The sequence below is a fragment of the Giraffa tippelskirchi genome, chromosome 6, assembly GCF_054371585.1.
Source record: "Giraffa tippelskirchi isolate mGirTip1 chromosome 6, T2T-mGirTip1v1.2.pri, whole genome shotgun sequence".
Lineage (NCBI taxonomy): Eukaryota > Metazoa > Chordata > Mammalia > Artiodactyla > Giraffidae > Giraffa > Giraffa tippelskirchi.
Genome location: NC_137280.1, coordinates 16,012,960 through 16,039,036, shown reverse-complemented (window position 1 = coordinate 16,039,036; position 26,077 = coordinate 16,012,960). Strand labels below are relative to the sequence as shown.

Genomic DNA, 26,077 nt, shown 5'->3' with positions numbered 1-26,077 from the left:
GATTTTCCAGGCAGGAATACTGGAATGGGTTGTCATTTGCTTCTCCAGGGGATCTTCCCAACCCGGGAACTGAACCTGCGGCTCCTGCCGCGTCTCCTGCCATGCAAATAGATTCTTTACCGTTGAGCCACCAGGGAAGCCCTGGAATCAAGATTGCCAGGAGAAATATCAACAACCTTAGATATGAAGGTGATACCACTCTAATGGAAGAAAGTGAAGAGGATCTAAAGAGTCTCTTGATGAGAGTGAAAGAGAAGAGTGAAAAAACTGACTTGAAACATAACATTCAAAAAACTAAGGTCATGGCATCTAGTCCCATCACTTCATGACAAATAGAAGGGTAAAAAGTGAAAGCAGTGACAGATTTTATTTCCTTGGGCTCCAAAATCACCGCAGACAGTGACTGCAGCCATGAAATTAAAAAACTTGCTCATTGTAAGGAAAGCTATGACAAATGTAGACAGCATATTAAAAAGCAGAGACATCACTTTGCCAACAAAGTCCATATAGTCAAAGCTATGGCTTTTCCCCTAGTCATGTATGGATGTGAGTGCTGGTCCATAAAAAAGGCTGAGCGCCGAAGAATTGATGCTTTTGTTTTGTGGTGCTGGAGAAGACTCTCGAGAGTCCTTTGGACAGAAAGGAGATCAAACCAGTCAATCCTAAAGGAAAACAACCATGCATATTCATTGGAAGGACTGAAGCTGAAGCTCCAGTATTTTGGCCACCTGATGCGAAGAGGTGATTTATTGGAAAAGACTCTGATGCTGGGAAACATTGAAGGCAAAAGGAGAAGAGGGTGGCAGAGGATAAGATGATTAGATAGCATCGCTGACTCAATGGAAATGAATTTGAGTAAATTCTGGGAGATAGTGGAAGACAGAGGAGCCCAGAATCCATGGAGTAATGAAGAGTTGGACATGACTTAGCAACTGAACAAGGAGAAGTGAAAGCCATTCTGAAGAAAATCATAAGGCAAAATTCCAGAAGGTATGACAGAGTATATAAATGGCATATCGAGTCTCTTATAGGACTGTGGGTAGTAGTAGATCTTAAAAGACACTAGGAGTGCAGGCAAGTCTGGGAGTGGAAAGGAGGAGGTTTGGGTGTCTTCCAGAAGCTGACAGCCACTTCTATCACTGTTACTGGAGTCACCATTTCAGCTGCTTTTGTACTTTACCCTCTTTACTGTTAATGCTTTTAAATCAAAGGGATCACTCTGATGTCTATACAAAGAGTTTGGTATATGGCATGTCAGTCTTCTTAAACTACAGTTTTGAATATAGCTGACACAGTGACAAAGCAGTTGTTTTATTTTGTCATTAGAAGATATTCGTGCACCAATAATAAAATCTTTTTTTTTTACTAAATAGGGAGTGATTTTATTTTAATATTTATTTATTTGGCTGCATCAGATCTTAGTTGTGACACACAGGCTTATTTGCCCCAGGGCATGTGGGATCTTGGTTCCCAAGTTCCCTGACGAGGGATTGAACCCATGTCTCCTGCACTGGAAGGTGGATTCTTAACCACTAGACCACCCAGGGACGTCCCCAAGAACTGATTTTAACTTACATAATTTGGGGAGTCAAATTTACTTTCCTTTGGGTAAACCTGAAATTACTGAAACAAATTCTGGAGATATTTTTAATGTTGTTAATTTGATCATGTTAGTCTTAGTTTCTTAACTTACCTTAGTATGTGCTCAGTCGCTTAGTCCTGTCTAACTGTGATCCCATGGACATAGCCTGTCAGGCTCCTCTGTCCATAGAATTTCCCAGGCAGGAATACTGGAGTGGGTTGCCATTTCCTTCTCCAACCTTAGTATAGACATTATTTTAATTAGTACACTTTTTAAAACTTCTAATTTAGAAAATGTTTAAGAGTAGATTTGAATCTGATACAGTCTTAGCTTATTAAACACGTTAGATTTAGGTCATTCTTCTAAACAATTCCCAAAGTTAGAAAAAATTGTCGTGTGTGTATGAAGAAATGTTCATTTTGAATATTTTAGAATCATTTGGAAGAGTATGGTTCACTTTGAACTATTAAATCCAGCAGGCTAGGAACCTATGTTTTAGGGAAGGGATTTTCCAGATTGCAAATTTAATTTAATATTTCTAACTAAACAGAACGTCCAGAATGACTCTTAGGTATGCCCCTTCTCATGTCTTTCACAACACTTAAGAAGAAAAAGATGTTCTCTGCTGCGGTTCTGGTCTCATCTTTTAATAACTTCCAAGAATTTTGAAGTCTATTATCTTCTCATTTCCCCTCTCCTTAACCTTATTAATGTTATCTAAAGATCTTTTAAGTTCTCTTTATCTTCCTAGAAAATTTCAATACATGACTCATGAAATTTCTCCTTACTTTTTCTCTTTTATCATTTTGAAGCTTTTTCAACATCCATACAAGTAATCCTTATAACGTATATGCTAGAGTGTTTCTTAACTTACCCAATCTTAATGTCTTTTATCTCCATTTCTTCTAAGCTTACAATAGGGATTGCCATATACCAGAATTCATAATAATTTGGAAGTACTCCAGCTTAAAATTTTGTAACTCTGAAATTTCCCTTTCAGATTGTGATTTCAGTTGAGACCACTATCTTCCATTCATTTATTTGGCAAGTATTTATTGAATGCCTATTATATACTGAACTTTGTGGTCCTCCCTTTTAACCATTTACTTGTGCTCTTCCTTTATTTTTGCTTCTAGTTCTTTGATACTCTGCCTGCTTATTATTGTATTACTACCCTGACTGTAACCTCATTTGCTTTTCTGCCTATAATGGGCTTCATGGTTGGTCATTTCAATTGTACTTTAATTCTGAACCTTCAATTCTGACTTCTTAGGCTCTTTTATTATTTCCTCTGACTTTATTCATTATTATTATATTTTACAATCTTGGACTGCAAGGAGATCCAATCAATCCATCCTAAAGGAGATCAATCCTGGGTGTTCATTGGAAGGACTGATGTTGAAGCTGAAACTCCAATACTTTGGCCACCTCATGCGAAGAGTTGACTCATTGGAAAAGACCCTGATGCTGGGTAGGATTGGGGGCAGGAGGAGAAGGGGACGACAGAGGATGAGATGGTTGGATGGCATCACTAACTCGATGGACATGGGTTTGGGTAGACTCCGGGAGTTGGTGATGGACAGAGAGGCCTGGCGTGCTGCGATTCATGGGGTCACAAAGAGTCAGACACAACTGAGCGACTGAACTGAGCTGAACTGAACTGATGCGTTGATATTTCCCTAAATATTTATGTTTTCTGCCGTTCTCTGTTCCATCCTGCTTTTGTCTAGGGCCTCCCTTTAATTAATTTATTGTATTTATTTAGTGCATGTCTGCTGGTGATGAATTTTGGTTTTGCTTATTGACTTATGACATCTTTATTTTCTTTTCATTTTAGAAGGGTACTTTTTCCTAGGTATAGAATTATAGGTTAGCGGTTATTTTCACTTGGCACTTTAAAGACTCGAGGCCAGAGTGTGTATCTGGCCCACCCCTGCTCTTAGAATGTTTTGAGAGCCTGCGGTGTTTACAGGGGCTTCCCCACTGGCAGGTCCTGAACTATAATCCCTGTCTTCTCAGCACTGAGAAATGTCCCCAAACTCTAATTATAGGTACTTATAAGGACTTTGGCTGCTGTACTTGTGAGATGGGAAGTCACTGGAGAGTTTGAATGGAGGAGTGACAGACAAAAGAATTTCTCTGTTTGCTGTGGTCAGAAAAGACCGCGAGGAAGCAAAGCAGAACCTGAGAGGACCAGTAAGAGATGAAGGTGGCCTGTAATTTTTTGTCTGGCTATTAAAATCTTCAACTTCCAAGATGTCTTAAATTTTGATCTACTCAAACCATTTCTCCCATATGATATCACAGTGATTTGTTTCTACAATTCGTACCTAATAATGTCACTCCTCAGAGATTCCTCATTTTATATCTTCAGGTAAAAATTCAAAGTATCAAAAGATAACAGATCATATCCATGCTCTGGAGCCTATCTCCCTTTATAGCACCCTCTCTTATTCTACCTCTTTTGTTTGTTGTTGTTCATTCACTAAGTCATGTCCAACTCTTTTCAACCCCATGGACTATAGCACACCAGGCTTCCCTGGCCTTCACTAACTCTCACAGTTTGTTCAAACTCATGTCCATTGAGTCGGTGATGCCATCCAACCATCTCATCCTCTGTTGCCCCCTTTTCCTCCTCTTTCCTTTAGCCAGTTATCTACTTGAAGCCTAGATTCTCTCCATAGGTTATAAAACCTCCTCAGATCTCCATGCCTTGGGCCATGTGTTTCTTCTTCTAGAATTATCCATCACCAACTCCCTTCTCTTGTCTGACTTACTCCAACTCATCTTAAAGATTCATATTAAAGATTAAGGAAGAAGCTTATTTTTCTCTTGGAATGGTTTCTGAACCTTTTCCTCCCCCATTCCAAGACAAAAATGATTAGTCTTTTCTGCGGAATCAGTACATTTATAGCATTTACTCTCTATAAGAACAGTTTTAGGAGTTGGAAAATCACAGAAAACTAAGCTACAATATTTGCCCTCAAGAACCTTGTTGTAGAAGAGAAGACACATAAGTACATAATTGCATTGTAGTGTGATAGGTGTCTAGTAGAAAGTATGATCTTGAGAGAAGGATATGAGTGAAGGGTTCCTAGAAGAGGATAAATCCGTATCAGTTTTTAAAGAATAATTCAGAGTTTATCAAGCAGAAAAGGTGCATGGGTTAGGGAAAATATATAAGACTGAAAGAACAATATGTCCAACAGCGTTGGACACCAAATGGAGAGTGCATCTCAGTTGGGTGAGGCAGGTAGTCTGTTAGGTCTCTAGAGCTAGAAGACTGATAGCCCGTTTTCAGCCCTGGTGTATTCTTGCCTCTTTTTTCCAAAACAGCATTTCAAACTACTTTGTAAAGTAGCACAAATGTGTTAGAAATGTCATGAACATAGGGGAAAAAGGAGACACATAACCCGAAATCAATCATAATAACACATAGTAGTAATCTGAGAAAAAAATGGAATATTCAAGTCATGTAGTCTTATACAAGATCCACTGACTGGTTGATTAATTGCCAACAAAGAAATAGGAAAAGAAAATGAAAAGCAAAGTCTTTGTTTTGTCTTAAGTAGTTTTGCACATCTTCTCAAGAAAGAAATTGCTGGAGCATTTTGTAAAATGCCCTTGCTGAAGAATCTACTCACTGTATGGTTTCTTCCAATATTCTCTCCTTTCTTCCCCTTCTCCCTTAGTACCTTTTTGCCACCTACGTTGCTCCTTCAGCCACTCTTGACATTGGACTTCAACAGGAAAAGAAAAGAGAAATTTATATGAAAATACAACCACCATTTGAAGACCTTTTTGATGCAGCAGAAGAATATATCCTCCTCCTCCTTCTTGAGCCTTGGACAAAGATGATAAAATCAGACCAAGTTGCTTACAGAAAGGTATCGTGGCACTGATCAACTGTGTGTAAACCATTCAGGTTTACTGCAAAACTGATGATAGGAAACATTGTTAACTTGCAGGAGAGAAAAGCTGAAAAAAGTCTCACATGGGCCAGGAACTCAGAGTTAAGATTTGGACAGACAGTGATTTGGGGCAGGGAAAGTACTGATGAACTTACTTTTTTCCCCATTTCCCTGTTGTCTCCTAACGAAAGATGAAAATTGATGTCATTTTTAATTCTGTCTACAAGTATGTCAGCAGAGAAAAATCTGAGTTTTGGATTCTTGTGAACCAGTAAAATGTGCCATGATAATATACTAGTTTTGTCATTTCTTGCCATTTCTCAGCAGCGGCTTTAAATAATTTTGATTAATGGAAGGAGCCTATGTATTTTTATTCTGGATGAGTTACAGTAAATACTATACCCATGGAAAATGTAAACATTCCATATGTATTGTGGAAAACACGTTCTGTGACATAAGGCACCCTCAGATGTTCATCAGGTCAGACTGCTTGATTTGAGAAAAGTGCCAACACACCTTTTTTCATTCCAAAAGAGCTGATTTTAAGTCTAGGTGCTTGAATATTTTCACTGTTCTTATTGATAGGTAGAAGAAATTTCTTTAAATGTTTAGTTTGAATCACAAATGAAAGCCATTTGTGGGTATTTTTAATATTAAGTTACTGCATGTACCCTTACCTTATTGAATTATAACCAATACAACACAATGGCTTATTAAATTCATTGACCAAAATAATGAAATTTTCATTCCTGATTTCTTTTTGTCCTGAAAAATTAACATTTGCATCCTTTCTACCACAGAAATACATATTTTACACTAGGAATATTGGGATATCATATGAAATTTTTGAAAAATTCTCTCCAGTCATGATTTAAATACAATATATGGTATAGAGGAAAATGGATCTGAGATATGGTCCCATGATGACAAAAGTAATTTAGAATTATAGCTAACTTCCCTAATACCAAGAAGCTTTGGCATTAGCCGTGATTCTTATGAAATGCCTGGGATAAATTATACGCTCATTTTTTAAAGGAAAAGTAAATTTCTCTTAATTCTACAAGCTTCTTAAATTCAGCCCAAAGGACCTCTCTAAAAGTTCGGCTGACTGGATTATGTGGACCCTTTCCCAAAAAGGATGAGCAAGGAGATTTAACCAAAATTAAATATTGAATACAGGAAGTTTTGTTAGCCAAACTGATTCTTGTCGGCAGTAGAGAAATAGAAAATGATCTTGTTCTCCTGACTGTATAAAGCCGTGCAGTACACACACTGAAGGCTGAGTCCTACTGTGAGGTTTAATTTCATGACTAAGTACAGTCCCATCATTTCTTTGTTCTACTGTGGATTATTTGGTCCCCTAAAGCTAGCAGTGCCTATCTTCATGACTATTATCCCATTATAATGAATAGAAGCTGGGAATGTGACCCACCCAATGTGTTTGCATTGTCTGTTATTTCACACGGGGTATCCAGAAAGGAGGAATGATCTTTGGTGGCTTTATATCATTACATAGAAATGTATGCATTTTTTGTTTTATCATGTGCATTTGTAGTCTGACTTTGCTGTAACTAATGTTTTTCTCTATGTTGGTCTTCCTGCTTTTGCCTCCAGACTAACTTACTTTATTGGCAAGTGTATTTGTTTTTTAGCCCGCTGTTATTGGCAAATTGTGCATTCTTTCCCCACTTTTTCATAATGCGCATTCTTTTGATGTTACAAACTTTATTATTGTTTTATTATAGGTGGAGCTGGTGGAAGAAACTCGACAGCTAGATTCCACATACTTCAGAAAGCTACAGGCTTTGCATAAAGAGACAGTTGCCAAGAAAGCTGAGGTAAGAAACTCTCTACTTAGAAAAACAAACATTTTAACCCAGAGAGGATTATCATTGCATGTATTGGTGGTGTGTGGGAATAGGGATCATTTATGAGGAGATCGTGTATGATAAAGTAGGGGGCAGGCAGTTCCATTTTCTGGTGCTGCTTTGCCTAACATGCTGCGTATGACAGGTATCACATTTTATTGACACATTATTTAACAACAAAGCCACAAAAAGAAAGCAGATGAAGTCGTTAGGGAGCCAAGATACTCATTTGCCTCAGAGTCTTCAAGCCACGTTACATTCCTCCGGACGCTACTGGCTATCTTCTGTGTGGCAGCAGCTCTACTTGTTGTCAGGTCACACAAAGAATTAACTTGAGTTTTCCAAACCGAAAAGGAAGTGTTGTGTGACAGCAATAAGCAAAAAAAGAAAGAAAAATACGGAAAGGCTTTAACGGAGTCAATAAAAAGATCACAGGATTGACTATGATAGTCAGGTATTATTTTGATATATAAATTTACAAATGTGTGATTATCTAAGTAAGCTATGATAGATCCATAAGGCCATAAGATTAAATGTGTGTATCTACATAAAAATGACAGTTTAGATTCATATTTATTGACATGGAAAATGCCGAGGACATGTTATTATATAAGTATGTGGGGAACAAACACTGGTATGTAATCCTATTCATATAAAATTATACATGCATTTCTACTTGTATACATATATGCAAAGAGAGCTATCTGGAAAAATGTTCATCAAACTGTTAAAGATAGTTAGCTCTGAGTGACAAGGTTTCAGATGATTTTTTACTTTCTACTTTATACCTTTCTGAAATCTTTATTCTTTTAAACTTTTACACAGACAGTAAAGTTATTTTTTAAGTGTATTCATGATTTTGCCTTATAAATACAGAAATTCTTTATTTGAAATTCTACTAATTAATATCTAGAAAGGATACATAAAAATTCATAAAGATAGTATATTATAAAGTTCTATCTTTAAAATTTTTTTAAACTTATGATATTGTTCATAATACTTCTACCTATCAAAAATTTTTAAGTATAGGAGTTTATCTCATGGTCTGATGTTTTTCAAAAACAAATAGGAAAGTGAATTAATTATTCAGCGAGTTACATAGGAAGGATTTCTGAAGAATAAGCCTCTCTAGCTTTTTGCCATGAAGGGCTTATAAACTGTTCATGAAGCATCAGAGGTCTTAAAAATACCTTACAATTGACTGTCCTATGAGGGTGATTACATCTAAAGTATCTTGTATTACTCTATAACTTAAAAAATTTTATAGGTAAAATAATGTTTTATATTCATGATATATTATTAAGGAAAAGAACCAAGTTACAAAGCCACACATAGTTGTATAGTCCTATTTCCATATTTAATAAATTATGTTATGTGTAAAAAAAAAAAGACTGAATGGATACACATAAAAATGTTTGTGGTGGTTATCTCTCAATGGTAGTACTACGTATGCTTTTTGTTTTCTTTTTATTACAAAAGACATACTACTTCTATACCAACAAAAATAGTAAGGATAACATTTTATAAGCAAGTATATACTAAATGTTTACTAATGTTCCTGAAAAGAAGGGAATAGAATGGAAAGGACCAGAACAGAATTTGATGTGTTAGAATCACATTCTAGATTCTTGACCCAGTTCTACCATTGAATTGATAAATGCCATTGGCCTGATAATTAATTTTTATTTGTTTATCTTTAACTTTGGAAAGTACTTTGTTGTATTTAAGAGATTTTTATGAAAAGTATTATTTCACTAGGACACTACTTGTGAAATTGGAACTGGTTTTTCACCACTTCCTCATGTCTCTAAAGAAACAGAATACTGGAATATGGTTCCTGAAGAATATAGGCATTTTAATTTTAATGAACTGCTTAACAACAAACTGGAGTTTGAACATTTCCGTCAGTTTCTTGAGGCTCATTCTTCAAGGTGAGAAACATAACCATTTTAAAATTTTTCTCTTAAAACAATTTTCTAAGCTACTTATTTTTTAAGCTGCTTGTTTTGATTCAACATATGATAAAAATGATTTGATGCTTGGTTTTACCCATTTCAGTAAAAATTAATGAGCATTGTTATCTGAAACCTGTATGGTTAACTTTTTGTTGGGAATTGCATTTTGATAATAGCAGCCTCCAGAATGTTATTTTGAGTGGTCAAACAATATTTGTTGATACTTTTAGCGTTGGCTAAATTAAAACACCAGTATGTTTCATTTTTCCCTTTTCTGATGTTTCTTTCTTTTGTGTTTTTCTAGACAAGTGCTCTGATTACTAGTTCTGAGAAGCTTCTCTTTTATATTTCACTAAGCTATTAAAATTACTGCACTGTTTTGTGGCTTTTGTTAGTTAATACATAAATGAAGCATTGTAGTTCTGCATAGAATCTTGGTACCTTAATGACACATTTATCTAATATAAACTGAAGTATTCATGTTATTTTTCTCCAATAATTTTCTCCCAAGTTAGGAAAAACTGGCTAGACCTGGGAGCCAAATTTCACATATATAGTTTCCCTTTTTTGTAATGATAATTATTCTAAATTTAACATGTTGCCAAATAGACATGCAATAGGTGGGAATTTTTCCATCTTTGAAATTGATAATACTAGTCCATCATTAATGGAAGAACTCTGAGACCCTACCAGTATGGTGGTAGATTCTTTCCTGATCCCAGTATTCCTTGTATTCGTATATATATTTGGCCAGGACAGGACACAGTATTTTACTCATTAGTTCCACGGTCTAATCAGTTGTGTTAACTACTCAACACAGCACTTTCTAAGTTCTGTCAGATCAACTACTTGTTTGGTGTTTAACAGAATTGAAAGAAAGAAATAAGATGGGCTGTATTTTGTTTTCATTTTAGCATGGACCTTATGTGCTGGACAGACATTGAACAGTTCCGAAGAATAACTTACAGAGATCAAAAGCAAAGGGAGGCAAAATCTATATATATTAAAAACAAATACCTCAATAAAAAATATTTCTTTGGGCCCAACAGTCCAGCTTCTCTGTATCAACAGGACCAGGTATCAACATGGAAGCGTATTTTCTACATTTTAAGTGTGAAAACTAGTAATTTATTTCTTTTTGCTAACAACCTGAAAGTCATCTTTTTTCTTTTGCTTTTATGACTCATCAGTTAGATACTTCTGATATCTTTTTTTAGGTATTCATAATAATCTACAAATGTCTGCAATGTGGGAGATACTTTAATACTAAAGTATTATATATTATTAAAACTTTGTTATTTATTAAGGTGATTTATTGAATAAAAATAACTTTCATTCATCTACTCACTCATTCATTCAGCAAATATGGGTGCCTGTGATATGCCAGACACTGTTCTAGGTGCCCAGGATAAATGGTAAACAAGGTGGACAAAGTCCTTGCATCTTTCAGTAGGCAGAAAAACAGCCATTATTAGCCGTTAAGCCTCATCTCAACCTCTTTTCTGTTCTTCTGTTAACTGAAATTGCTCGAAACATAATCAATCTTTGAAAAATCCTGTTTGCCACTTTATTGTCTTCCAAAACTATTTCTATTGACCAGGAACATAGATTTGCCATTTTATTGAGCCAAAATCATAAGGCCTTAATCACAACTTATTAATAACTGTACAGTGTCATTATTTACAGTAAAAATGTTAGGTTGGGATTCAGCAGTGGGGTTGAGTGTTCATGTAATTGATTCATGAGATATGTCTCAATTTTAATGACTTTGAAATATAAAATTAAGTGTTATAATTTATTTAACTTGAAGTTTGCTAGTACTAGAAGTTTGCTAGATCAAATGTATAGCATTTGATTTCTTTATTTTCATAGTTTAAAACAATGCATACCATAATGCACTGTTCACAGTTAATTAAGATCCTGGATTCCCAGGTATCCAACCCAGGTCTCCCACATTGCAGGCAGATTCTTTACCAGCTGAGCCATCAGGGAAGCCCAAGAATATTGGAGTGGGTAGCCTATCCCTTCTCCAGTGGATCTTTCCAACCCAGGAATAACCCAGAATCTCCTGCATTGCAGGTGGATTCTTTACCAACTGAGCTATCAGGGAAGCCCTATATCATAATGGCATCAGTTCAGTTCAGTCACTTAGTTGTGTCTGACTCTTTGCAACCCCATGGACTGTAGTATGCCAGGCTTCCCTGTCCATCACCAACTCCTGAAGTTTACTCAAACTCATGTCCATTGAGTCGGTGATGCCATCCAGCCATCTCATCCTCTGTCAGCCCCTTTTCCTCATGCCTTCAATGTTTCCCAGCATCAGGGTCTTTTCCCATGAGTCAGTTCTTCGCATCAGGTGGCCAAAACATTGGAATTTCAGCTTCAGCATCAGTCCTTCCAATGAATATTTAGGACTGATTTCCATTAGGATTGACTGGTTGGATCTCCTTGCAGTCCAAGGGACTCTCAAGAGTCTTCTCCAACACCACAATTAAAAGCATCAATTCTTCAGCGCTCAGCTTTCTTTATAGTCCAACTCTCACATCCGTACATGACTACTGGAAAAACCATAGCTTTGACCAGACAGACCTTTGTTGGCAAAGTAATGTCTCTGCTTTTTAATATGCTGTCTAGGTTGGTCATAACTTTTCTTCCAAGGAGCAAGCGTCTTCTAATTTCATGGCTGCAGTTACCATCTGCAGTGATTTTGGAGCCCCCAAAAATAAAGTCAGCCACTGTTTCCACTGTTTCCCCATCTATTTGCCATGAAGTGATGGGACCAGATGCCATGATCTTAGTTTTCTGAATGTTGAGTTTTAAGCCAATTCTTTCACTCTCCTCTTTCACTTTCATCAAGAGGCTCTTTAGTTCTTTTTCGCTTTCTACCATAAGGGTGGTGTCATCTGCATATCTGAGGTTATTTATATTTCTCCCGGCAGTCTTGATTCCAGCTTGTGCTTCATCCTGCCCAGTGTTTCTCATGATGTACTCTGCATATAAGTTAAATAAGCAGGGTGACGATATACAGCCTTGACGTACTCCTTTCCCACTTTAGAACCAGTCTGTTGTTCCATTTCCAGTTCTAACTGTTGCTTCCTGACCTGCATACAGATTTCTCAAGAGGCAGGTCAGATGGTCTGGTATGCCCATCTCTTTCAGAATTTTCCACAGTTTGTTGTGATCCACACAGTCAAAGGATTCCAAAATGCAGTACTTGGCTGCAATCTCAAAAACCACAGAATGATCTCTATTCGTTTCCAAGGCAAACCATTGAATATCACAGTAATCCAAGCCTATGCCCTGACCAGTAATGCTGAAAAAGCTGAAGTTGAATGGTTCTATGAAGACCTACAAGATCTTCTAGAACTAACAAAAAAGACGTCTTTTTCATTATAGGGGACTGGAATGCAAAAGTAGTAAGTTAAGAAATACCTGGAGTAACAGGCAAATTTGGCCTTGGAGTACAGAATGAAGCAGGGCAAAGGCTAGTAGAATTTTGCCAAGAGAATGCACTGGTCATAGCAAACACCCTCTTCCAACAACACAAGAGAAGACTCTACACATGGACATCACCAGATGGTCAATACCGAAATCAAATTGATTATATTCTTTGCAGCCAAAGATGGAGAAGCTCTATACAGTTAGCAAAAACAAGACTGGGAGCTGACTGTGGCTCAGATCATGAACTCCTTATTTCCAAATTCAGACTTAAATTGAAGAAAATAGGGAAAATCATTGGACCATTCAGGTATGACCTAAATCAAATCCCTTACAGTGTAAGTGAGAAATAGATTCAAGGGATTAGATCTGTTAGACAGAGTGCCTAAACAACTATGGACAGAGGTTTGTGACACTGTACAGGAGGCAGGGATCAAGACCATCCCCAAGAAAATAAATGCAAAAAGGCAAAATGGTTGTCTGAGGAGGCCTTACAATAGCTGTGAAAAGAAGAGAAGCTAAGGTCAAAGGAGAAAAGGAAAGATATATCCATTTGAATGCAGAGTTCCAAAGAAGAGCAAGGAGAAATAAAGCCTTCCTCAGTGATCAGTGCAAATAAATAAAGGAAAACAATAGAATGGGAGAGACTAGAGATCTCTTCAAGAAAATTAGAGATACCAAGGGAACATTTCATGCAAAAATGTGCACAATAAAGGACAGAAATGGTATGGACCTAACAGAAGCAGAAGATATTAAGAAGAGGTGGCAAGAATACACAGAGGAACTATACAAAAAAGATGTTCACGATCCAGATAATCACGATGGTGTGATCACTCACCTGGAGCCAGACATCCTGGAATGTGAAGTCAAGTGGGCCGTAGGAAGCATCACTATGAACAAAGCTAGTAGAGGTGAAGGCATTCCAGTTGAGCTATTTCAAATCTTAAAAGATGATGCTGTGAAAGTGCTACACTCAATATGCCAGCAAATAAGGAAAACTCAGCAGTGGCCACAGGACTGGAAAAGGTCAGTTTTCATTCCAATCCCAAAGAAAGACAATACCAAAGAGTGCTCAAACTACTGCACAATTCCACTCATCTCATATGCTAGTAAAGTAATGCTCAAAATTCTCCAAGCCAGGCTTCAACAGTATGTGAACCGTGAACTTCCAAATGTTCAAGCTGGATTTAGAAAAGGAAGAGGAACCAGAGATCAAATTGCCAACATCTGTTGGATCATAGAAAAAGCAAGAGAGTTACACAAAAACATCTACTTCTGCTTTATTGACGATGCCAAAGCTTTTGACTGTGTGGATCACAACCACAATGGCATACATTTGTTAAGAAAAATAAAAAAGAATCTCAGATTAATTCAGTAAATTAAAGAAAAATTCAGAGGTATTCACAAGTAGGGCATACCAAGTGTAAAATCTAGATCTTTGAGGGGAAAATAAACAAAAGTTCTTGGGAGTAAGTGGGAGAAGAATTTCTAGAATTAAGCAACCTTAAGAAAAATGTCTTGCTTTTGGTTCCCTGAGATACAAATCTGGGATGTATTAGCAAAAATGGCTGGGAGTATCTCAATAAGCATAAGTATGAAATAAACACATGGAAAGTGTTTGTTTTCCATTTGGCTTGTGCTGCTTTGCATGAGGTTTCATGGTATCTGATGCTACTGTGTGAACCTTCCATGGTAAAACTTGCTGAGAATTAAAAATGCAATGGAAAAAGTCACTCATTGCTGTCATAGCAAATGGTTGGGCTTATTACAGAGGAGTTTTCCAAATGACCCTTCTTCCTCACCTTTGTCATTCATTTTATTTGCCTATTTTATACTTAATGATATCTGCATCACTTATGTTTTATATAGACCATGCTAGTTCTAATTTTAGTTGTGTGGCCAGTTGGCAGTTTGATTAGCAAAGTAGTCTTTTATTCACTTTTCTTCTAATTTTTATACAGAAACCATATTATTGTTTATACTATTTGGTTAATATTAAAAGATGGTGAAGAGAGTTTCTCTTTTGTTTTTATATAAAACAATATTATTATTAGGATTTAATCTTATTAATCAAAGGAGGGCTAAAAAGAGATAATTTTTCCAATGAGGAGTCCAATTTTTCTTCCTCTGTGCAAATAACTCACCAATTTTGAGTGATATGTACACGGAAACAGGTAAAAACCAAAATGATTTCTAGTAGGAAGTGGCCATTAGTATTTTTTAATTAATTAATTTTATGGCCATTAGTATTGTTGAAACCAGTAATTTTGTAGATGATTTTGGCTACAGAGAAATTGTGTCTTATAAAAGGGCTACTGATGGAAGTCAGCGACTATTGTCTGTGCAACCTGGCCTTTTTCTACTTCCTATCATCTCTGTTTTCTTCTATGAAGTTGTTGGAACAGCCCTACATTTCTACCACCACCATCATTCCACTGTCTCCAACCTAGTGTTTATTGGTAATAACGCACATTTATAATATCTGAGTCAGATTTGTCTCTTAATGAAGTAATGCCTTATTTTTTTCAAACAAAAGAAAATGCCTTCTCAAAGAAGTCCGTTTGAGTAGAATCAGAGATTCATAGACTATTAGACCTAGAAGAGAACTTAGAAAACTAAAAGACTAATGGCCTTACTTTACAGTTGAGGAAATTGAAGCCATAGAGAAAGAAATGGCCTTGCAGTTGTCACACAGGATACAAATCCCTGTGTCCTTTGAAACAAGACTAAATTAGCAAAATCATACCTCTAAAACAACCGTCACATAAACCACAATTCTCTGTTTGATATTAGGGAAGTTATCTGTCTTTACACAATAAAGCCAGGAGCTATTTTATAGAAAATGAAAATTTTGGCACCTATCATGGGCTCAGCTTATGGTTTTGGGGTGAATGAATAAATTAATGACCATTAGTATTTCTTTGCTTATACAGAAGTTTGTTTCATTTTTTCTTTCTTAGATAATGAATTTAAGTGGTGGCTGGGGAAAGATTCTCCATGAGCAACTTGATGCAGCCGTTCTAATCGAAATTCAGAAGCACGTCCTAAATAGACTGGAAAATGTGTGGTTGCCGTTGTTTCTTGCAAGTGAACAGTTTGCGGCACGTCAAAAGATAAAGGTATATAAGTTAATATAAACTTGGGATAGCAACTGACAGCACCTCTCAAAACATTAAATGTGCATACCTGTTGACTCAGCTATTGTACTACTATGGCATAGTGGTTAAGAGCTGAGAGTCAGACTTCCCAAGTTTTAAGCTCAACACTGCCACATATTAATTGTACAACACTACGTTTTATAAACCTTGGTTTTCTCATTTGGAAAAAAATGGAGTTAATAAGAGTAATAGCTTCATAAGACTGTTATGAAGAGGAAATGACATATGTGTAGTTTCTTCGAATGGTGCCTGGCACACAGCAAACACTCACATATTGTCTTAATATAGTTACTATTTTTTATATTATTACTGAGTCTTCATATAAATGGGCAAGGATATACAAAGGGGAATAATCAAATGAATAATGATAATTCCATTCTGTGGAAAACTAGGCAGATTTCCATATAAAATGAGATTATAAAATTGAGATTTCTACAAATACTGATGATGAAACATCAGTTATTTATTGAATGAAACAAGCAGGATCAGAGCAATACATAGAAGACAATCCCATTATATATGCTTATATCTATCTACAAGTCTATGTATTTCTCTCTCCTCTCTATCTCTATTTATGTTTATGAGCAAAGATCAAAAAAGGATCTACCTCCTGGAAATGGGTATGGGGACTGAGAAAGAATTTTACAAAGGGTTTTTGTTGTTGCTGCTTTACTTTGTTTAGTTTTTATTTTATAAGAAGCAGGTATTGCTTTGATAATTTTAGATGTCATTATCACATCTAAAAACAGGCAAACCTGATCTTTACAAAATGAACACAAGGAGTAAAGAATATGTAATTCTGGAGTTTAGTGTGCAAAGCACATGCTATTAGTATTGACCAGGAAGAATGTTAAAAAACTGCCTTCCATGTTTAATTTATCAAACACTTTGAGTCTTACGTATCTGGAAAGATCCGTAGTCTTCTGAGCACTTTAGTTATGGAAAACACAGTACAGCTGGGAACATAGACCTTAGTCTAGTCAAGGCTATAGTTTTTCCAGTGGTCATGTATGGATATGAGAGTTGGGCTATAAAGAAAGCTGAGCACCAAAGAATTGATGCTTTTGAATTGTGGTGTTGGAGAAGACTCTTGAGAGTCCCTTGGACTGCAAGGAGATCCAACCAGTCCATCCTAAAGGAGATCAGTCCTGAGTGTTCATTGTAAGGACTGATGTTGAAGCTGAAACCAATACTTTGGCCACCTGATGCGAAGAGCCGACTCATTTGAAAAGACCCTGATGCTGGGAAAGATTGAGGGCAGGAGGAGAAGGGGACGACAGATGGTTGGATGGTGTCACCGACTCAGTGGACATGGGTTTGGGTGAACTCTGGGAGTTGGTGATGGACAGGGAGGCCTGGCGTGCTACGGTTCTTGGAGTCGCAAAGAGTAGGACACGACTCAGCGACTGAACTGAACTGACAGTATGGGGGAGAAGACATGACTTGTTTTAAGCAGAAAGTTCATGGAAATAAGCTTTGGGACAATTCAGATTTCCTCATTTCCTTTCTTCAGCAAACTCTAACTGTCTATCCAAAGCCAAGTAAAAAGATATTTGGCTTACTAATCTTGTTTACCATGTTTTCTCACTATGATTACCACAGTAATATTTATTCTAATTTACAGCTCCTTCCTGACTTAGCAATTCTTTGGGTGGCCAACAGCATACACTGATTCTGGCAGCCTTAAGCAAAGACAAAGGGGAAGGGAGATCAAGAATTTGTAATAAAATTATGCTGGAGCATCTCACACACTCAGGGGAAGAGTTGACACTCAAGTTTTATTTCTAAAGCTGGCCAGGGGCCAGGACAGCTCTGGGAAGTCAGCAAAAAGACTTCTCAGATCTTTTCTCCACCATGTAGCTACCAAGAGACTCAGCAGCAGTGATTCCAGTCCCTGTCTCTCTAGGTCAGCTCTTGGATCTACCTGCTGTTGAGGAGAGTCATAGAGCACAGACTTGGCAAGGGTGGTTCCCCCAAATGGAAAATACTGTGAACAGGCAATAACTTCAAGAAATGTCTACTAGATTCCCTCCCTGTATTGAGTAACTTTTGTCCTTTTTTTTTTTGAGTTCAACTTGATTCTTTCTATTAAAATTTTTACCGTGTTGTGTTGTTTTTTGCCATACAACAACACAAATCAGCCAGAATTATACATACCTGCCCTCCCTTCCTAGCCTCCGTCCCCTCCCACCATCCCATCCCTCCAGGTCATCACAGAGCCCCAGCTTCTCACCAACTACCCATTAGTTGTGGGTGGAGAATAGCACAAAAATCCGGGAAGTCTTAATGCTCTTTCCAGCTTCAGTTTCTGTGTGAGTCAAAGTTGCCTACCTTTGGGGCAGTACACTCAGGTATCATTATCTCCATTTTGCAGATGAGGAAACTTCAGAGAATTTGAGTGACTTGCCCAAGGGCCTGGACAAGGCTTCCATTTCTAAGTCTTAATCCTCTTTCTCCTGTTCTCTCTCTTATCCACACTGACCTTTTTTTAAAAAAAAAAAATATATATATATTTTTGATTGCATCAGGTCTTAGTTGTGACATGCAGAATCTTTTGTTGTAGTGTGGGCTCAGTAGTTACAGTAGCATGCAGGGTTAATTGCCCCATGGCATGTGGGATCCTAGTTCCCCAACCAAGTATCAAACCCATGTCCCCTGCATTCGAAGGCGGATTCTTAACCATTGGACCAGCAGAGAAGTCCCCCATACTGATCTTTACCGCATTTTTTAAAGCTGTTGAATCAGTAAGTGATTTCAACACTGTGGACATTCTGAATAACTGGATAAAATCATTGGTTTTGCTTCTAGGTACAGATGAAAGACATAGCTGAAGAGCTTTTACTACAGAAGCGTGAACGGAAAATTGGAGTCTGGAAGGTAAGTAGTATTTGTTATATTCTTCTTTTGTAAGTTCCAACTGTCAAAGTATTTTTCTTCCCCTTCCTATACAAAGATCTTCATTGTAGATAATGCTTTCTAAGCCACCAGATGCTGACACTATTCTTAACTGGCTGAAGGACTCTCAGGGAAAGTGTAATTCTACTAGAGCCCTCTTGTTAAAGATTTCCTTGACCTGCTCAACTCTAGAAGCGTGTGATTGGATTTTAAATATATATTTTTAGTTATTTTGCTTGTGATGGATTTATTGAGACAGGCTGTTTTTCCAGCATGTGGTAGTTTATTTATTACTGGGAGTAGATTACACAAAAAGAATGAGGAGTATGCAGCAGAATCAGTAACTTAAATTATCTTACATTATCCTCTTTATTTAGAAGTACATTTTAACTTTAAAAGAATTAAGATAACTGTCATTTTGGTGATTATTTAAATGACTATAATATGATACCTTCTTAGAAACTGCCTATTTTTCTTCTTAACAAGAATGATAAACACAGTCTTCTTTTTGGGCCTACAAATTTATTTGTATTCATCCTTCTGTAGGTCTTGATAAAATGTCAAACTAGACTCAGGTGACCTTCTACAATCTAGCAAAGATAAAAATCTGTTAGACTATTAGAGGAATATATGTATCAGTTAGGATGCTTTTTTTCTGTATTTTCTTCTCAAAAGGAAATATTCTTATATTTGTCCTTTTTATGTATTTTAAAAAATGCTAAATAGATTGGGTTTATATTTCATATTATTGTGCATTCTATATTATGTTATTTTCTGTTTAGTTAAATTACGGGTTTTAGTTAAATTACTACGTTTTAGTATCTTAAGAAGCAGGTCTTAAAACATTATTTGTTGAGTGGGTTTTAAATAAACATCCCAGTCTAATACATAGTTGTTCCTATTTATAGGGCTATAATTTTAATATGGACCATCTGGTGAGGGTCTTAACTTTTTGTCCTTGAAACTCCACATGTGCCTCACTAAAACTGTGATAGACATCTATTCACTTTATCTGCAATGAAGGCACGACCATTCATCTAGACTGCCTGGAGTTGCCTTCACTTTTCAGTTTCCACCTCAGAAGTCACTCTCAAAGTCTTTCTCTGTAAAGCCCCTACTCCCCCAGGCAAAATTAGTTCCTCCTTCCTTTGTGTTCCTATAGACTTTTTACATAGCTCTCTTAAACACTTTTATCGTTGGTCACATATGATTTATTTCAAGAAACTTAGCTTACACATTGTCAGTAATGGATATTTATTATGTATAATGAATATTTGTCATTGATTTTACTATAATTCCTAAGTTCATCCAAAAAATTGCCTTTAGAATGATGCTTCCTGGCATGGTTGTAGGCTAACCTCAGATTTGGGGAACTTCAATAAATTTATCAAATGTAAAAAAATCTCTTCAGTAAATTGAATAAAATCTATTATGTTTTTTAATCTGAGAGGCTAAACGGGGGTGAATACGTGATCTAAAATGGTCAAGGTAAAAAAAAAAGTAGACATAATAGGACTTCCCTGGTGGTCTAGCAGTTAAGTATCCACCTGCCAACGCAGAGGACTCAGGTTTGATCCCTGGTCCAGAAAGGTTACACATGGTGTGGGCGACTAAGCCCCTGTGCCACAACTACTGAGCCTGTGCTCTCTAGAGCCCGTGGTCCATGACAGGAGAGACCACTGCAGTGAGAAGCCATCGCACCACAACTGCAGAGGAGCCTCCGCTCACAGCAACTAAGACCCAGCACAGCCAGAAATAAATAAATAAATATAAGTAGACATCATGTACTTCAAAACTGAGAACATATAAAATAAGTAATACCTTTATAAAAGTAATGCCTTTATAGTAAAATAGGATGTCTTTTCTGTTGTGTAAAGTGAATCCTGGGTCAGAGAAAGTTCATCATCAAAAATATGCATTAACAGTTTAATTTCTTCTTGCTATTAATTATTAATAGTAATTTATTATTGAAATAATATAAAGATGTCCCACCTAAAAACATGGTCTTTTGGGAATCCCCTGGTAGTCCAGTGGTGAGGACTCAGTGCTTTCATGGCTATGACTCAGGTTCGATCCCTAGTCAGGAAACTAAGACGATTCCGCAAGCCTGCAGCCAAAATCCAAAAGTAAAAACAAAGACAAAAAACCCCTATTATCTTTCTAGGATAGAATTATAGTGAAGCTCCACAGTAAATTTCCTATTTAAATTATAATAGGATTAATTGGTAATTTTTCCTACAATTTTTAAAAAAATATCTCAAATGTTGAACTGCTTTTACTTTTTGAAAGTCAGGAAAATTATATTTTAATCTATAACATATAGTATACATAATTATAAAATAATAATATATAGTCATAACATTGTGATTACTTTGTTGTGTTTAAGCACAGAATTCATACTCTATACCCAAATGTAGTTTTTCACCATCTCTCAAACTCTAATGATTATTAACATTCTCAGTCATCTGTAATATAATATGTTTTAAGTCATCCAATCATTTCATTTTCTCCCCATCTCTTAAAAAAATGATGCCATAAAAATATAAAGGAGACAAAAGGGAGAAGAAAAGAGAGGGGAAGCTGCCAAATTCTCTTTATCCATGCTATAAATTTCAACAGCCAAAAACAAAGGAGATAGAAGTTGGTAATTTTTAGCCTAATAAATGACTTTATTATTAATTTTTGGAACACAGCTAATTTTACGTATTCTCTGATTTGGACAGCCTGTGGAGAGTAAGTGGATATCTTCGTCTTGTGAAATCATTGCTTTCCGTAAAGCTTTATTGAATCCAGTTACTGCAAGACAATTTCAACGCTTCGTGGCTCTAAAAGGAGATTTATTGGAAAATGGGGTGCTCTTTTGGCAAGAAGTTCAAAAATATAAGGTATTGTATTAGAAGCTGGAGAAAACCACCTGTTTTTAAGGAGGAAATGCATTAACATATCAGATTCCTAACTATATGGACAAGATTTGTATCCCAACTTGATGTCTTCATACCAATATGTAAATACTGAGATATTTATTGTCTGTATTAGATACATTTATTATTATATAGTGAAGAGTAAGAGTTAGTTTTGAAATGATGGTATTAGATTTTTCAGGGTTTCACATATATTATGTTCTAATGAGAATCTTCCTGAAAAGTTTTAACTATGTTTTTGCATATTACTTATCTATAAATGTACATTTTTTATCCTGAAGATATTAATATTCAGCATTTTAACCAAGGCTTCTTTACAAAAATTCCTCCTAACCATATTTGCAACAATAGTGTTCAAAGATAATGGATTACAGAGAAATAAACCATCGGAGATGAAAGAGGCTTCTCTATCAGAATGGCCAAATTCTTAACAAAATAAGTGAAAGAGCAAGCTGTTAGCTACCAAAGCAGTTTATTACCAGGTTTAATTATTTGATGGAATCATATAGAATCTCTGTATTGAAGAGAAGGAAAGGACTCTCTAGGTTATATAATCTAGACTTGAATACAGGAATGTTGTCTCAAAATACCTAAGAGTAGACATCCCTGCTCCCAAGGTAAGCAGGCTCATTACCTTGCAGTCAACCTGTTTAATCCCGTTATAAAAGTAGGGAGTAAAAATAAAACTGGAATTCAAGAGGATAAGGCTTTCAATTGAACTATGATCTAAGCACGGATTTCAGTGTGTGGTAAGTCGCTTTAGTCACATCTGATTCTGTGCAACCCTGTGGACTGTAGTCCACCAGGCTCCTCTGGCCGTGGGATTCTCCAGGCAAGAATACTGGAGTGGGCTGCCATTCCCTTCTCCAGGCAGGGATTATGCAGCACTAATACTCTGCATCATGTTTATTCTATATAGTTAGTAGTTGATCAGTACCATTTTGCTTCCAGACTTTCTCCAGCATTCCATGAAACTGTTTTCTACTCTTTTCTGTTATCCACAGTTTTTGTACCTTTCTCAACACAAAAATTTCTCCAAGGGAAAAAAAAAAGTATTCTGAGATATAAGTTCTTTCAAAATCTATCACAAGATAAATAATATTACAATGATTTTTTGAAAATAAAAAGGGGGTAGAATCTGTTTTCCAGAGCAGTAAATTATTATGGTCTTTAAGCTAAAATGAATATGAGTAGGTCCAACCCTGTTAGGACAAAAGGTAAGGAGGTAAGCTGTGCAAAATAAGCATTTAAAAAAAAAACAACATAGACTCATACATAGTCAACCCTTTGTGACTGTCTCTCCTCCAAATCTGCCCTTGGTCTTCATTTAAATATCTTTTCTGTGGTGTAGAATAGGGGACATTCAATCCTATGTAGCTATTAGAAATCATGCTATTGAAGTGAATGTGTTTATTCAGTAAGTATTTACTAAATGCTAGATTGCAGGAATAAAAAAAAGGGATATAATATGTTGTCTTCCCTCGAGGAGGGGAATCATCCATGAAAACAAAATATGAAATAACATTGATTATGATCCATATTCTAGCTGGTTATAATTTTGATACAGAGGAGGGGATGATTCAGGGAGGGTGGTAGGTCAGGGAGGTCTCAGCAGAAGTGATGATTCTTACAGAGAGCTCTACTCAGTCCTCTGTAATGACTTATGTGGGAAAAGAATCTAAAAAGAAGTGGTTATATGTATAAATTCACTTTGCTGTACTCCTGAAACTAACATAACATTGTAAATCAACTCTACTCCCAAGAAAAATTTTTCAAAAAAAGAAGTGATGATACTTGAATTAGATCTTGAGGAAGTTTGCCAGAAAGAAACCTAACAAGTCTTAACTGAGCTCATTTTTATATGGCTTACTCATACTAAGTGTTTATGCCTGTCAGATATTATCTTAATGCTTTTCACGTGATAACTACCTTATCCTTTATAAGAATCCTAGGTCAAAGCTGTTAATTCTCACCATTCTACAGATGAAGAAACTAAGGCACAGAAAAGTTAAACTTCTGTGCCTCATACAGCTAACTAAGGAGTTGAGCTGGAATTTGAGCCAAGACATTCTATTGCTAAAGCTTGTGGCCTTAACCACTAAGTTATACTCCCTCCCAGGGATGATATTAACAATATGCAAAGGGATGGCGCCTATGATCTTAATCAGGCATAGTTCTGAGTTGTGAAAAGCTGGAAAGTACTATGATGTTCAACAGCAGGACATTGCTTACTTTAATTATAACACATCTATGCATTAGAATACTCTGCAGGCATTAAAAATTTGCTGTTGGAAGATTAATCAGTGACGGGAAAAAGATATTCATCTTACTGATTTTTTAAAACCTAGCTACTAGAAAGCAGTATGATTTAATATAAAGTGTGTGTGTGTGTGTGTGTGTGTGTATCCCCAAAAAGAAAAGATTGAAAGGATATATACATCCAATGAACACTTTTTGAGCATCTAACAAGGGCCAGGCTAAAACCTGAGGCTACAGCTGTGATCAAGTCTTTCCTCTCAGGGCTTACAGTGTTAGAGGAGGGACAGACAAGTGACAGAGCAGGTGGTTATGCACGTGTGATCAGTGCCACAGGTGGGAGATGCACAGGGTGCAATGATGTGCCTAAGCTGGCCATCACCTAGACACAGGCAGACACAGAACGTTTTTTAGAGAACAGTACAGTTGACCCTTGAACAACAAGGGTTTGAACTGCGAGGTCCACATACACCTGAATTTTTTTCAGCAAATTCAGACTACAGTACTTCACAGTCCACTGTTGTTTGAATCCACAGGTGTGGAAACAGAGATTCAGACGGCCAACTGTAAAGTTATGCGTGGATTTTCAACTGCAAGGGCTGGATTGGTGCCCCTAACCCCCTCCCCTCCCGTGTTCAAGGGTTGACTGTGTGCTTAAACTGAGACCTTAATAATATGTAAAAGGGAACTCAGCTAATGGTAGAGTAGAGCATAAAAACCAGAAAAAATACCAGGTTGGATTCTGTCTAAATTCTGACTCTACACTCTCAAAATTAACATTATATAATTTCACAAATTTGTTTTTATTTCACAATCCTTATATTTCCATAATAATAAAAAACCAGGATCATTGTAAAGCAACTATACTCCAATAAAAGTTAATTAAAAAAATAATAATTAACTCGGCTCACCAAATATATGATAATTTCACTAGTAACAGCAAAAAATTTAATTTTGGGTAACATAGCAAGCATGTGTTATAAATAGGCATTTTCTCAGGGAGTACTAAATTGCATAAAAATGCTAACTGTCATCTCAGTGTAACACTTATATCAAGATTTTTCACATATAATTTATGCTAAACTTATAACTTATTTATGTAATGTTTTATATGGCAAACACTAGAAAGTTTCTTTCTGTAACCGTCCTTAAGACAGTTACTCCAATGCCTGTCATACAGTGAGCACTTAATAGTGAAAGTGAAGTCGCTCAGTCGTGTCCGACTCTTTGCGTAGGGCTTCCCTGGTGGCTCAAGAGAGTAAAGCGTCTGCCTGCAATGAGGGAGCACTTAATAATGCTGGCTAATTTCTGGCCAGAATTACACGTTTCCAAACTTATGTGTTTTCTAGTGATTTAGAGGACAATATCTTTTTTTTTTTAATAAATTTATTTATTTTAGTTGGGGGCTAATTACTTTACAATATTGTAATAGTTTTTGCCATACATTGACATGAATCAGCCATGGGTTTACATGTGTTCCCCTTCCTGGACCCCCCACCCACCTCCCTCCCCATCCCATCCCTCTGGGTCATCCCATTGCCCCGGCCCTGAGCCTTTGTCTCATGCATCGAGCATGGAATGGTGTTCTGTTTCACATATGATAATATACATGTTTCAATGCTATTCTCCCAGAACGTCCCACCCTCACCTTCTCCCTCAGAGGAGAACAATATCTTTAGCAAAGAAATGTCATAATTCAAGCTCAGCTACCTCTTTGTCTTAAAAAGTGATAGCTTTACATCTGTGACATAAAACTGGGTCTTTTAAATGTATCATTACTATATTTAAATTCTTTAGCTATAAAGATAATAATGTAATAGGTTATCTGAAAAAATATAGATACTGAGATGCATAATAATATACCCATTAAATACAGCACTCCCATTTGTATTGCTAGCACTTTTGAGTCTAAATCACCTTGGCATAGAAGCAGTTATGGTGGAAAAAGCTTTTGCATCCACTTGTAACTTGAGTTAGGTGCTTGTTCTCCATTGAACCACTTATTAGCTATCTCAGATTGGAATCATGTGTTTTCATGCTTCTCATCCTGTAGATATTGAGCCTTTAAAAGACACTGTGGGACCAGAGAAGGC

General features: G+C 36.5%; 1 protein-coding gene and 1 long non-coding RNA gene across 21 annotated transcripts in view; one reads left to right on the top strand and one right to left on the bottom strand.

Moving 5' to 3' along the window:
- RGS22 (regulator of G protein signaling 22) overlaps window positions 1-26,077 on the top strand; it is a 129,256-nt gene that overhangs the window by 83,315 nt on the left and 19,864 nt on the right. For all 20 annotated transcript variants that reach the window (XM_081503385.1, XM_081503381.1, XM_081503401.1 and 17 more), the window contains 7 exons: window positions 5,275-5,469; window positions 7,239-7,331; window positions 9,120-9,292; window positions 10,231-10,393; window positions 15,715-15,873; window positions 18,721-18,789; window positions 21,531-21,692. In XM_081503385.1, coding sequence (XP_081359511.1) covers window positions 5,275-5,469; window positions 7,239-7,331; window positions 9,120-9,292; window positions 10,231-10,393; window positions 15,715-15,873; window positions 18,721-18,789; window positions 21,531-21,692 — 1,014 coding nt within the window. The remainder of the gene's footprint in view (window positions 1-5,274; window positions 5,470-7,238; window positions 7,332-9,119; window positions 9,293-10,230; window positions 10,394-15,714; window positions 15,874-18,720; window positions 18,790-21,530; window positions 21,693-26,077) is intronic.
- The window catches only part of LOC145511024 (uncharacterized), a 76,744-nt gene continuing 58,169 nt past the window's right edge, over window positions 7,503-26,077 (bottom strand). The window contains exon 4 of the long non-coding RNA XR_014057400.1: window positions 7,503-7,692. This is a non-coding gene — a long non-coding RNA (uncharacterized LOC145511024). The remainder of the gene's footprint in view (window positions 7,693-26,077) is intronic.